This window comes from Scardinius erythrophthalmus (assembly GCF_964197995.2).
Source record: "Scardinius erythrophthalmus genome assembly, chromosome: 18".
NCBI classification, from domain to species: domain Eukaryota; kingdom Metazoa; phylum Chordata; class Actinopteri; order Cypriniformes; family Leuciscidae; genus Scardinius; species Scardinius erythrophthalmus.
In genome coordinates this window covers 12,813,860-12,827,313 of record NC_138238.1, presented here as the reverse complement: position 1 = coordinate 12,827,313, position 13,454 = coordinate 12,813,860, and the positions used below count along the sequence as shown (strand labels likewise).

General features: G+C 36.1%; 1 protein-coding gene across 1 annotated transcript in view; it reads left to right on the top strand.

Annotated features, from left to right (window-relative positions):
- The window catches only part of cacna1g (calcium channel, voltage-dependent, T type, alpha 1G subunit), a 130,097-nt gene that overhangs the window by 88,243 nt on the left and 28,400 nt on the right, over nucleotides 1-13,454 (top strand). The window contains exon 24 of the mRNA XM_081393280.1: nucleotides 12,450-12,601. Coding sequence (XP_081249406.1) covers nucleotides 12,450-12,601 — 152 coding nt within the window. The remainder of the gene's footprint in view (nucleotides 1-12,449; nucleotides 12,602-13,454) is intronic.

Below are 13,454 nucleotides of genomic sequence, written 5' to 3'. Positions count from 1 at the left end.
AGTACACATTTAAAGTTGTCTAAAGATATATTTATCAGGTCTGTGAGGCAAGTAGGCTACCTTATACGCTGAGTTTCGGTTCATTTATGAGACGCACTTCAGTTCACACGCCGGTGCCTCCGTGTCGTGATTATCTATTTTCTACTATATTTACTTCTTATTTATTAAATACTGGCAATTGGTTGATTATACATTGAAACAAGATACAATTAATACAAAACGAAATTCACTTAAACAAAGGCTTTGTGCTTTCTGTTTGAGGTCTCTGTGAAAGTTTTAAAGCAGTCTTTTAGTGCCGCTTTCAGAGCGCTCATGTCCATAACATTGTTTTTTCCTCATAAATGGGAACACGAAAAATAAAATAAAACAAATATTTTGTGTTCTGTGGAGAGCCAACCCTTCATCCGGTGGGTATTACTTTTGGTTTGTGCAGTGTAATTCACAGAATTACAAAAAAAAAACTAGTTTTGTGGTGTAGGTCTACGTATTGTCTAATGTTAACTTCAAAAAAGGGGTGTGTCGCGATTCTGCCTTCTCTCACCGCGACACAGGTTTGTAGATCTGAGTGTAACGATTTCAGATTCATATTGTTACAGCCCTAATTATTAGAATATAGACATTAAGAGAATAAATTGTAATGCAAGTACTTTTACTTTTAGTACATTTACTTAAAGTACATTTAAAATCATGTACTTTTTACTTTTTTTTGTAGGGTTTTCATTGTGGTACTTCTACTTTTACTAAAGTAAATATGTCTCTGGTTATTTGTACTTTTATTTAAGTACTGAGATTCAGTACTTCCTCCACCACTGTTCACGGTATCTGGAGTGATTCTAGCGAAACGGCGCCTCGGATAAACTCCCGGTACTCTCATCTTTTGTTTTCAGAGATATATTGAAACTGAAACCATTGGTTCACTCGCTCTATCACTATCTATCACGCTGGGTCTCTCTCACATGCATAGTTTTATAAAGAGCAATATAGCACAACATTATTTCATTGCTCAACGAGACAGCGTCAGCATTTCTCTTCCCTCTGCTTCCCGGCTCTGTTTCAGACTAGCAAGTTTTTAGGGCTGGAGTTAAACCAATCTTCCCGTTACGGAACCCTCTTTTCTGCAGAGGAAATGCACAGAGCGTTTCGAGAATATCCGCAACAGAACCGTGTTGGTGGAAAAGAAGTGGTATTGTCCCTGTCCCAAATGGCACACTTCATGTGCACTTGTGGTCTTGTGGACTTTGTAAGTAGGGTGTCACATTTGCCATTTTAGGTTTCAGAAGGGTGCTCACTAGCATTCCCTTTGCAGCTGATATGCGCCCTCGATTCACACTTGTGCCGAGCCCGCGAGCTCCGCATCAGACTACATTCTACACGACAGTCAAAGCGGCATTTTAAGTTGTGGACTTGGGGGAGGATTGAGAGGGCTTAGAGTTCTGTTTGGGACAGGGCCATTGTTTTTGTATAGTTGTTGTATTCGCTCATATATTCAAACATGAGAGCTCTGCAGATTAGCCTGAAAGTGTAATTAACATATTTTACCCTGAGTGTATCGATCACACTTTTTCCATATATTAAACACAGTCGCACACGTCAGCGTTGTTCGTAATGATTGAGTTATGTTGTCGCATTTGGGATGAAAAATGACAGGCTTCATTTTGCTTCTAATTAGAAGACAATTTGTTAATTACTCAACCGTCCAGTTACACAGTGCCTCAGCATATTTTATAATTCTGTTTTGGATTTCTTTTTGGGAGAGGTGGGGGTGTTACCCCCCATCAGTATGTCTCTTTCGATTAGCTTCTGTTCCCCTCCTGTTGGACTGCCGTCGCTCTGTATGCTTGCGTATGGGATCAAAGGGCTGGTTAATCATATCTCACTGCAGTAGGGCTGAAACCATCTGCCTCTCCTCTACCTGTGTCCTCCCCCAGTCGCCATTTATTAGCCGTTCTCTGAGGTGCCTCATCAGAAATGTGTTCTGCCAGCAGTTTGCCCGGACACACTATATTAGCAAGGCATATCATTTGGAGGTGTCCTTGATTAGGTAACATCTGATTTACAGTAAGTCCTTTTAGGCTGCAGCATGGTATTAATTATTATCCTGCGACTATCAAGGGATGTTTGCATTTTTCCATCCATTTAAAATCTTGATGGTGCATCATTGATGAGCGCAGATGAAATCTACAGAAGGGTTTTTTTTTTGTTGACATTTTTAATTCATTTTAGTTTTCTCCCATAAAAGCTATGGTCTGTATATATTAATACCTTGATTATTAATAATCGTAGATGTCAAAAAATATAATTGATGAGGCATACTAATTGGCAGTTGGCATACAGTGATTGTAATGATTACAGTACATTGTCATTCAACCCTTTTTTATTTTAAATAATGTAACATCAAATGATAGAGTGAAGTAAATTAACTTTTTCAATGTAATGTAAAAAATCACCAACCGCTGAAGAATAGATTCTTCTTACTCTTTACTTTGTAAATATTTAATTCAATTTATTTACATAGCGCTTTGTACATTGTTCCAAAGCAGCTTAATAAAAAATGTAAAAATAAAGAAGATAAAAGGACAAGAAATTTGTGCTAGACAACCCCCCAGTGAGCAAGCCCAAAGCAAGAGTGGCAATGACAAAAACACCCTAGGATGTTCAAGTATAACTACTTGGTATTATTTATTATTATTTATATTATATATTTTGCTGCCTAACTCAAAACAAATTTATTGTTGACAAAAACACCCTAGGATTTTCAAGTATAGTAACTACTTTGTATCATTTATTATTATTTATATTATATATTTTGCTGCCTAGCTCAAAATTATTGTTTATAAATTATAAATAAACAATTATAAATGTCATAAATTGTGTACCATATGAAGGGGACTATATTGTTTTGGATTATAGAACAATCTCTTTGTTGTGGTCTATCTAGAATATTTAATTTTTTTAATGACTGAAAGCTCATCATATTTGGAGAATGACCCTGCCATTTTTTCAATTCACCTTTTCTGGCATTCTACATTCTTATTCATAGCTGTAAGCGCAATCTAATTAGCTAAAGTACCTAATTAATAACCTGGGATGTGAGCTGCAGAACGTCATTAATGATGGATGTTCTAATTCTGCAGATCTACAGGCTTATTCATTGGGTTCCATGTGCAGAATCAATGTACAGTTACATTTGTGTAAAAAACGATCCCCCGATTGAAAATTCGCCTTAACCAAGCATATATGAGCTCAGCATTTATTCAATTTGTCTTTCTGCACCCACGCAGAACTGGAAATGACCCACCTCTCTTTCTTTTCATCTCCAGCAGACTAGTATACAGTCTCTCGACTAATACTGGGGGAGCAATGAGACAGCGAATGACAGAGGGAGAAAATGAAATTACTAAGTGTCGTGTAACCTCCACTCTTGGCAGCAGAAGGCAGCACGGTCTCTTATGTAACCTGGCAGCTACAAACACCATTTCCTTTCTTCCTACTGCTAGTGAAAATGACTCAAAGTCTTCTTTATGTAACTTGGGCAAGCAACAGCCCCCCAAATTAAACAGATGGCATAAAGTTTTCAGCTGAAAGAATTACTTTTGCTCCGATATATGTCATGAAATGATCCTTTACCTTTAGATAGTTAATGTGTCAGCTCTGTTGACATTCTAATAGTATGGAAGCTTGTTTCCGCCACAAAATAAAAACAATTAAATGATAATTGTGACTTTTTATCTCACAATTGTGAGTTTACATCTCGCAATTCTGACTTTATTTCTCAGAATTGCGAGATACAAAGTCAGAATTGCGTGAAATAAAGTCGCAATTGCGTGTTATAAAGTCAGAATTCTGACTTTTTTCTCGCAATTGCGACTTAATATCACACAATTCTGACTTTATAACACGCAATTGCGAATTTATATCTCGCAATTCTGACATATTTTCTCAGAATTGTGAGATATAAACTCACAATTGTGAGATATAAAGTCCAATTCTAAGACGGACTTTTTTTTTTTTTTTTACCTCAGAATAGTTTATCTCACAATTCTGACTTTATAACACACAATTGCGACTTTATATCATGCAATTCTGACTTTATATCTCCCAATTGCGTATTATAAAGTCAGAATTGCGTGATATAAAGTGGCAATTGCGAGAAAAAAAGTCAGAATTCTGACTTTATAACACGCAATTGCGACTTTATATCTCGCAATTCTGACTTTATAACACGCAATTGTGACTTTATTTCACGCAATTGTGACTTTATATCTCGCAATTCTGACTTTATAACACACAATTGCGACTTTATTTCACGCAATTCTGACTTTATATCTCACAATTCTGACTTTGTATCTCGCAATTCTGAGAAATAAAGTCAGAATTGCGAGATGTAAACTCGCAATTGTGAGATAAAAAGTCACAATTATCATTAAAAAATGTTTTATTTTGTGGCGGAAACAAGCTTCCATATAATAGTGTTGCATTTGGACATTGCGCATATTAAAAGCAATTTGTGATTAAGAAATGCATGGGTGGGTTATATAAAGTCCATGTAACCATTTTGAAATGTACTGTATATAAATAAAAACTGCTCATTAACTGGAATAATTTCGACCTCGGGTGAGGGTACAAGACACATTCCACTTAGTTTGATTCTGATTTAAAATGCATACAGTGTCCTACATTTCAGCAGACTCATGCCTTTTGGCAAGAAGTGCACCTAATCTCTTTATGGGTCTTCATGGTTCATTCTGTATAGGGAGAAGGTTTATTAACAGAATAGATCGAGAACAAAGTTAAGTCTTCTGCAAGAGTTGCTGTAACCTCTTAGTGCGACTTGATCTTTTTGTAAGATTTTGCACTGATATGGCTGGCTTGTTTGTCATGATGTGGGAGTGGAGGCTTGACAAATACCAGCCGAGAGAGGGACGTAACGTTGTCTGGGTGGTTAAACAAGCCATGTGAGCTACTGTATAGAGAGAAAATTACAGGGGAAGAGGTAGAGATATTCTGCTGAAGTAGCACCACTTGTGCACCACTGTGTTTGAAACTAATGTATCAGTGATTATAGATGTTTATGTGATGGTCATATAGATTTTGTTTGTCTTAGCAGAAGCAGTAAATGTGCAGGGTTTTTCGCAGACGAAATCTTGTCATTTTTAGAGGAATCCATGCAATCAGACAAGATTTCCCCTTACAGATTTTACAAATTTGCTGCGTTGACCAAGAAATTGCTGCTTGGCTTGAAAGTCGCATATGTGTGAGCTGTACTTTGTAAATTTACTTTTTTGCTCACCAAGTTTTTGCCTAAATTTCGCTAATGTGACCAGACCTTAATGCATGGCCAGATTAATGCATTTATCAAAAAACGACTTATAAATGTAGAGTAGTACAACATAAGTAACAACCAGTGTTGGCGAAGCTACTTTAAAACTGTAGCTTGCAAATTCATTTTTATAACCGAATAGCTGATTTGTATGGAAGTTTGTTTCCGCCACAAAATAAAAAAAATAAAAGATAATTGCGACTTTTTATCTCACAATTGCGAGTTTACATCTCGCAATTCTGACTTTATTTCTCAGAATTGCGAGATATAAAGTCAGAATTGCGTGAAATAAAGTCAGAATTCTGAGATATAAAGTCAGAATTGCGTGAAATAAAGTCAGAATTCTGAGATATAAAGTCAGAATTGCGTGAAATAAAGTCAGAATTCTGAGATATAAAGTCAGAATTGCGTGATATAAAGTCAGAATTCTGAGATATAAAGTCAGAATTGCGAGATATAAAGTCGCAATTGCGTCTTATAAAGTCAGAATTCTGACTTTTTTTCTCGCAATTGCGACTTTATATCACGCAATTCTGACTTTATATCTCAGAATTCTGACTTTATATCACGCAATTCTGACTTTATAACACATAATTGCGAGTTTATATCTCGCAATTCTGACATCTTTTCTCAGAATTGTGAGATATAAAGTCCAATTCTAAGGGGGGGAAAAAAGACAGACTTTTTTTTTTTTTACCTCAGAATAGTTTATATCTCACAATTCTGACTTTATAACACGCAATTGCGACTTTATATCATGCAATTCTGACTTTATATCTCCCAATTGCGTGATATAAAGTCAGAATTCTGAGATATAAAGTCAGAATTCTGAGATATAAAGTCAGAATTGCGTGATATAAAGTCGCAATTGCGAGAAAAAAAGTCAGAATTCTGACTTTATAACACGCAATTCTGACTTTATATCTCAGAATTCTGACTTTATAACACGCAATTGCGACTTTATATCATGCAATTCTGACTTTATATCTCCCAATTGCGTGATATAAAGTCAGAATTCTGAGATATAAAGTCAGAATGCTGAGATATAAAGTCAGAATGCTGAGATATGAAGTCAGAATTGCGTGATATAAAGTCGCAATTGCGAGAAAAAAAGTCAGAATTCTGACTTTATAACACGCAATTCTGACTTTATATCTCAGAATTCTGACTTTATAACACGCAATTGCGACTTTAAAACACGCAATTCTGACTTTATATCTCGCAATTCTGAGAAATAAAGTCAGAATTGCGAGATGTAAACTCGCAATTGTGAGATAAAAAGTCGCAATTATCTTTTTTTTTTTTTTTTTTTGTGGCGGAAACAAGCTTCCATAGATTTGTTATTTTTTCATGCAAGACTGAAAAGTATGAGCTGAAAGTGATAAAAGTGATCCTTCTATTTTTTCTTTTTATGATTCAAATATGCAGTTGCTCTCTCTGGACCAACAGTGTTTGCATTTGGAGGTTTTACCATGAAAAACTTATGGGATTATTTTTCCCTTTTGTGTTGTAAACAGGGGTTGACTGTCAAAAACCAAACATATTAGGTCAAATGAGAACAGGTTTTGATTGTCAGATATGCCAGGCATTTTAACTAACCTCTCATGTTGAGTAATATAGAATGACATCACTCTCGCGGCACTCTGCACATCATCACCGTTGCCCATCCACCAAGCCTCTGCCATTCTACCTCCATCTCAGATGGCCCATCTTGCTCAAGTCAGACTCAGAAAGAAAGTGTGATTTGTCTGCCAGCATGATATATTATATGTGTGTCTGTGTTTTTTGTCTCACCCTAGTCTATCCTACCGTATATGTTTGCTGGTGTTTGTGTATGAATGTATTTTCTTTACCATGCTCTCCCATTACTGAATATATGATTTATTTATTTCTCTTATAATATATATATATACTTTTTTTTTTTGCTTTAAAATTCTCCTTCTCCTCTGTTATTTTCCAATATTGCACCAGTTTTAAGAAGGCATTTAGTCTGTCATTTCCTGTTGGTTTTGACTCTGTGTGTGCTGGCATATTGTGCCAAAAAAAAAAAAAAAAAAAAAAGCAGTGTATCTGCCAAACGAATTTTTACATTTGGGTGCATCAGCAGTATGTCCAGCAGATATCGACTCATTACTTTTGGAGCAACTCATTGACCATGCACTTCAGGGGTGTAAAACCAGCCTCAATTAAAAACCATTCGGCTTAGAGCAAAGAAAGCAGCAATTTGCTGCCTTCCCTATTCAGATGGCTGTTTTTATCATCTTTGCTTTTTCCCCTTTCTATTTTTGTCTGACATTTTGCCATGCAGGCTTTAGAATTTTTCTCTGGCTCTTCCTTTAAATAACAGTCTAGTCCTCCCACTGCCCACAATTCCCCAGTGCTCATGACTTTCACCCCACATGACTCATGATGTCTGCATAATGGACAGATATTTCTCGAACATATTTCTTAGTGGTGTAGTTTGTTCACCCTAGGGATATGTCAACCTTAACATGAATAATCAACATCAGAACATTGTTGATGTCCATATTTAGACCCTAACCCTCAGACCTTAAAAATGATCAACTATTATTTAAAAAAAAAAAAAAAGAAAAGCAAAAGAAACAATTTTCTTTTTTGTGTGTGCACATTTTTATGGTGTTTGTAGAGTATAAATAATGTTGAAAATGGACCAACGTTTGTCTGTATTTCCCAACTGACTTAGCTTCTGAGGTACTAGCTGCTATATGGTTAATTTCTTGGATTTACACCTTCCACAACCTCTCTCTTCTCTATTGTGCATTGTTAAAATATTTTGAAAGGACTTTGGACCCCCTAAAAGATAGGAAGATTCACCAAAAAAAGAAAAGAAATAAGAATCATGTACATTTGATTACTGGATTATTTATTTATTTACATTTTTAATGTATAATGTGTATTCATATAAGTGTACATGTATATAAATATATATTTCAGCATCTTGTTTCGTGATGGCTCTATCAGTAGTATACTTTTTGCAAATATTAAAAAGTAGGGTGTTCATGCATTTGCCATTAGTAAATAATTTTATGGGGTCCAGAGTTCCTCAATTTAAAGTTACTTTTAAGAACTTTTTTTCCCCTCCAAGTGCACGTGAGTTGCGGCAAAGCCAAAATCATGTTGAAAGCATCAAGACCAGCATGAAGTCTCAATGTGTCGAAAAGGCCAAGACATTTATTGTCGTACCCTCCTTTTTGGGGGTTGACGGGTATTGCACTGAGTTTTAACAGTTAACATTTCCAGAACTGGTGGGCGACTAGTGTTTTGTGGCTAGATTCAAATGTGGTATCATTCAGCCCAAAACCTTCAATTGCCTCACCCAATAATCTGACCGTCATTCTCAAATGTATTCATAGATGGAATCGGAATGGGCTAAAATTGCCATCTAAGCAAAGAATGTCTCATTAAATCATAGTCATGGTATCATTAGCTTGTGCCACAAAAATAGAGACAGAGATGGAGAGGTCCCAGACCCACATTCTCCATCGCTATTTCATTCTTGTGTTGGTTAAAAATAGTTTTAATCCATTTTCCTTCTCTTTAAATTCTTTTAAAGCTGATTTGGCTGATGTGGACATTAGTTGGACCCATTGCAATGGCATGACATCAGAGTGGCACCGCTGCCACTAGGAAACAAAAGTTCAATCCATTATCCAGTAAATAGGATGCCAAGACCTTCCATTTCTCCCAACTTTTTTTATTTTATTTTCTTTTTTCTTTTTTTTCTTTTTTTTTGGGGGGGGGGGGGCGCACAAAAGGCCATCTAATATGAAACTCTTCCGTTAAACTCAGTGCGGTACTCAGGTGCGGTACTCATACGGTTATGGGAGACTGCTTTCCCTCTGTCACTAATTTATTAGTATTATTATTGTGTTTAAGAGGATTGGAATTAGCAATGTACGCAAAATAAAACTGAGTTTTGTCCCTCTGACAAGTCAGGCTTTTTTTGAATGAAAGTGCACAAAGGGAGAGAGTCTCACTACAGAGGGTATAGGAGGGATGTAGTCGAGTGGGGGTGTCCTATGGGAGCTGACCTGTCGACTGTAAAACCAGGCTGTGAACATACTGTACACCTGTTCCCATCTCAACTGTCCTCCGTAATTGAGCACCTTTAAAACTGGGGCAGTCTACACAGCAACTGTTTTCGTTCCCAATGAATGGTTTTGTTTGCTGCCCCCCTGGATACTGTTGTCTGCTGCCCAAATAAATTAATTTAGAACACATGGGTTAAAGAGCAGAACATTGACCTCATCGCAGATTGTGTTAGATCCTAGGAGTCGTAAAAATAACAATAAATAGGCTAAATAAATAAATAAATAACAACTAAAGTGGCAATGTTTTGCCAAATCTGGATATTTAAGATTCATAAGCTGTACATTATGAAAAAGCAAAGGTAATGTTGAGTCAGCACATTTAAAAACACCAGGAGCATGGCTTCAATTAGCAGAATTAAAGCCAGATGGGTTAGAAGATTCCTTTAGTAATTACCCGCAGAACCAGCGTTGCTGACATCTTGTCCTAAGAAATCAAAGCAGAGTGACCCCATATACGTCACATGCATATTTAATAAATAGGACACGACGAAGGTGTGCTGAGTGTACGAGTGTGATATTGCTTTTATACGTTAAATAAACAAGTTAATATTAAGTAACTAACATCTGAGATATTTTTCCAGGTTTTTTTTTTTTATTAATTTTTTTTTGCTAACGAAAACAATTCCAAACAAAGTCAAAAACAGAATTGTTGCATGTTTGTGAGCAGAAAACAGTAGTGGCGTTTTGTTCAGTGTTTTCAAAGAAATCGGTTGAGTCAGTGATTCAATGACTTAGCATACTCAAAATAGCATACTATTACTACTACTATTTACTATATTCTACTTCTACTACTATAATACTACTATTTTTGCCATATACCAAGTAGTGGGGGAGTGGTATGCTAGTATGTTTCAAATTCAGCCAGTCACTTGTTTTGTTCCGGAATGAATTGGCTTTTTTTAACAAATCAGTTGATTGATTGAATCATTGACTCACTCATTAAGACAAAATGTCTATTTAATAGTCTATTTAACCTGCTGAAAGAGTCACTCCCAGAGTTATTATTGTTAACTAAATCGCTTTTGTTAAAGCTGCAGTCTGTAACTTTTTTTGTGTTCAAAATGTAAAAAATTTATATAATAAGCGAGTACATCATGAATCCATTTTCCAAACCGTGTTTTTGTCTTATCCTGAATCACTACGGTACACCTATAATAAGTGTTTATATTCTGACTATTTTAGACTGGTACGGTTTGTACCGCTGCGGAGTTGGCCAGTACCTGCGTGACTCGTCATAGACATAAACAGAGAGAATTAGCTCCGGCTACAATGTTCTTCCGCAAGATGCATGCAACCGTTTGAGCGTCAAAAGTTACGGACTGCAGCTTTAATTGAAATCAAGCTGAAATAAAATATATAAATATCAAAAGATCTAAATGAAAATTAGAAATCTTTATGAAATAAAATAAGTTGAAGTTGAAGTATTAAAATTACTAAAACTATATCTGAAATAAAAATAAATTAAAGCTAAATAGAACTATTTAAAACAAAAGAAGAAAATAATTGGCAAAAGCACATTACAAAATACTAAAACTTAAACTAAAAGTAAAATTAAATCTGAAAACATAAAATAAAAGCTAATTCAAAGTCTGTATTGAACGCACAAACACAGACAATGGCTTACTTGTAGAAATCTCTACATATTAAACTGAGATTAATGTCCAAAAAATTACTTCACCTTTAACAAGCAAATAATTTGGACATGTTCTAGATGAGTCATACTCATATTCACTATCCAGTGGGGATGATTAAACAAATACTGCTGATGTGGCTCCATTATATATAAAAAAGAAAAGGTTGAATCCAGCACCTGTTCCTTCAGTCCAGTGCTGGTGCCAAGAAAAGCCTGGCTAATGGGCTGACAGGACCACAGGGAACACAGCTGCCGCTCACAGTGTTTCGAGATGATAAGCCCCCCCGGACCCCTGCTGCTCTGCCATCCCTTCAGTCCTCTCTGTCCTCAACGAACAACAGAGGAAAAACACAGAGAATAAAAATGGATCAGAAAGACAAGCGTATGCACAAGTCCGTCCTTGTGGAATGGAGATTCGTTAATATTTTAGGGAATCTCATTAGAATGTCCATGATGTAATAGGACAATTTGTTTTATTAAGGTATCTGTGAGTGAGCAGATCTCAGGCACAGTGGCCCCGCAATCTGGCCTCCTCTGCCTTTGATTTGGCATCGAACGCAGAAACAGTTAAAGGAAAAGTTCACACGAAAATGAAAATTGTCATTTACTCACCCTCATTTAGTTCAAAACCCATATGACTTTCTTCTGGACGATTCAAAGAGAAATTTCAAAGAATGTTATAGCTCATCAAAAGCACCAAATATCATAAAAGTGGTCCATTCAACTCATCCACTATTACAAGTCATACGAAATCCAATTTATTGTTACTCGCTGAAAAGTTTTGTAAGATTTGTAAATGAAACATTATTTTGAGTGCAATCAGTGGCTGATCCAGTTCATAAAACTAATCTGAATTATTCTCTCACAACTTGGACTGATCCAGTTCTCACATTCAACTCACTGACTTAATTATTCATTTGCAGTGATTACCTCTGATTCCTCACACAAAGCAGTCTTTACTGCTTTACTTTATCATATTAAAACTTTAATATGATACACAAGTCATATGGGCCAGTTTTATATTTTTATTGTACTTTGCAGCATTTTTAGAGACTGAAAGCTCCAGACACCAGACCAATTATAATATTAACATTTAATATTGCATTGGTACAGAGCGACCAGCTCTGTCTTCAGAAATTCTCCTTTAGGGTTTTACAGAAGAAATAAAGTCAGGCAGGTTTTTGAACAACATGAGAATGAGCAAGTACATTTTCATTCCTGGGTGAACTTATACACATATGTTCTATCTCGTAGCTACTTCTCTTTATCGACTGGTTATTTCCCTCTCCCCCTCTTTTCTCAGTGTGGGCATGTGTGTGTACAAAACCATGTTTGTTTCAGTACAGTTATTTCATGCTTCCTCCCTGTTCCCATGGTATTTCAGAAGCCCAGAGTAAACCGTATTACTCCGATTACTCACCTACACGGCTTCTCATCCACAAGATGTGCACCAGCCAATATCTGGACCTGTTCATCACGATAGTCATCGGCCTCAATGTCATCACCATGTCCATGGAGCACTACCAGCAATCTAAGGTAGTAGAGCAGAGAGAGAGTGCATGCGCTTGTTGATATTTCATTAAGGAATAAACTCACTGGATATGTAACTGCAGACAATTTTATTGTAAGTTCAACTCAACGCTATCTCACTTTATGATTCTGCATAATATTTGCTGATTAGGCAGCTAATGTTTATGTACTCTTTTTGCTGTACTGCATTTTGATTATATCATAGCGGTGAGTATATAATTTTCTCTATATTATTATACTATTTGCACTTTCATTGTGCTGCTCCAGGACATTTTATACCATTGCCTGTGTATAAAAAAGCCTTATGAGAGAAATGCCTCACCAAAATAAACCACACTGTAGTGTATGTACTGAAATGTATGCATATTCCCTCATCAGTCTCTCCCCCTCGCATAACACTATAGAGACAATTCATGAATATTCAATGGAGGACTAAAATAATAAGAGTTAGCAGAAAGCTCTGGGAGTTTACATTGGTTTCTGTGAATAATTTGGGTGGTGTAATATGTTCTTTTCATTCCTTTATGACAAAGGTCACTTTTGATGGTAAAAGATCACTATAAAAATGATTATTTCAACTGGTTGTCTATATGTATATATGTACTATGTATGTATGTATGTACAGTATGTATGTATGGTATGGTATCTCTCTTCAAATCAAAACTAGTGTTTACAATCCCTAGTCAACTCTGTTGGGATGATTCCCAGGTTTTTCACCCATCATTAATGGAGGTCCGTGACCTCACCTGTGCAGTCTGTTTTAATTAGAGCCCGGGTGGCCTGCAAAACATTGAAGCAAGTGGAGCAAAGGGGATTGTTAGGCTTTGACCACTAACACTTATTCCGTGAACAAAATCAA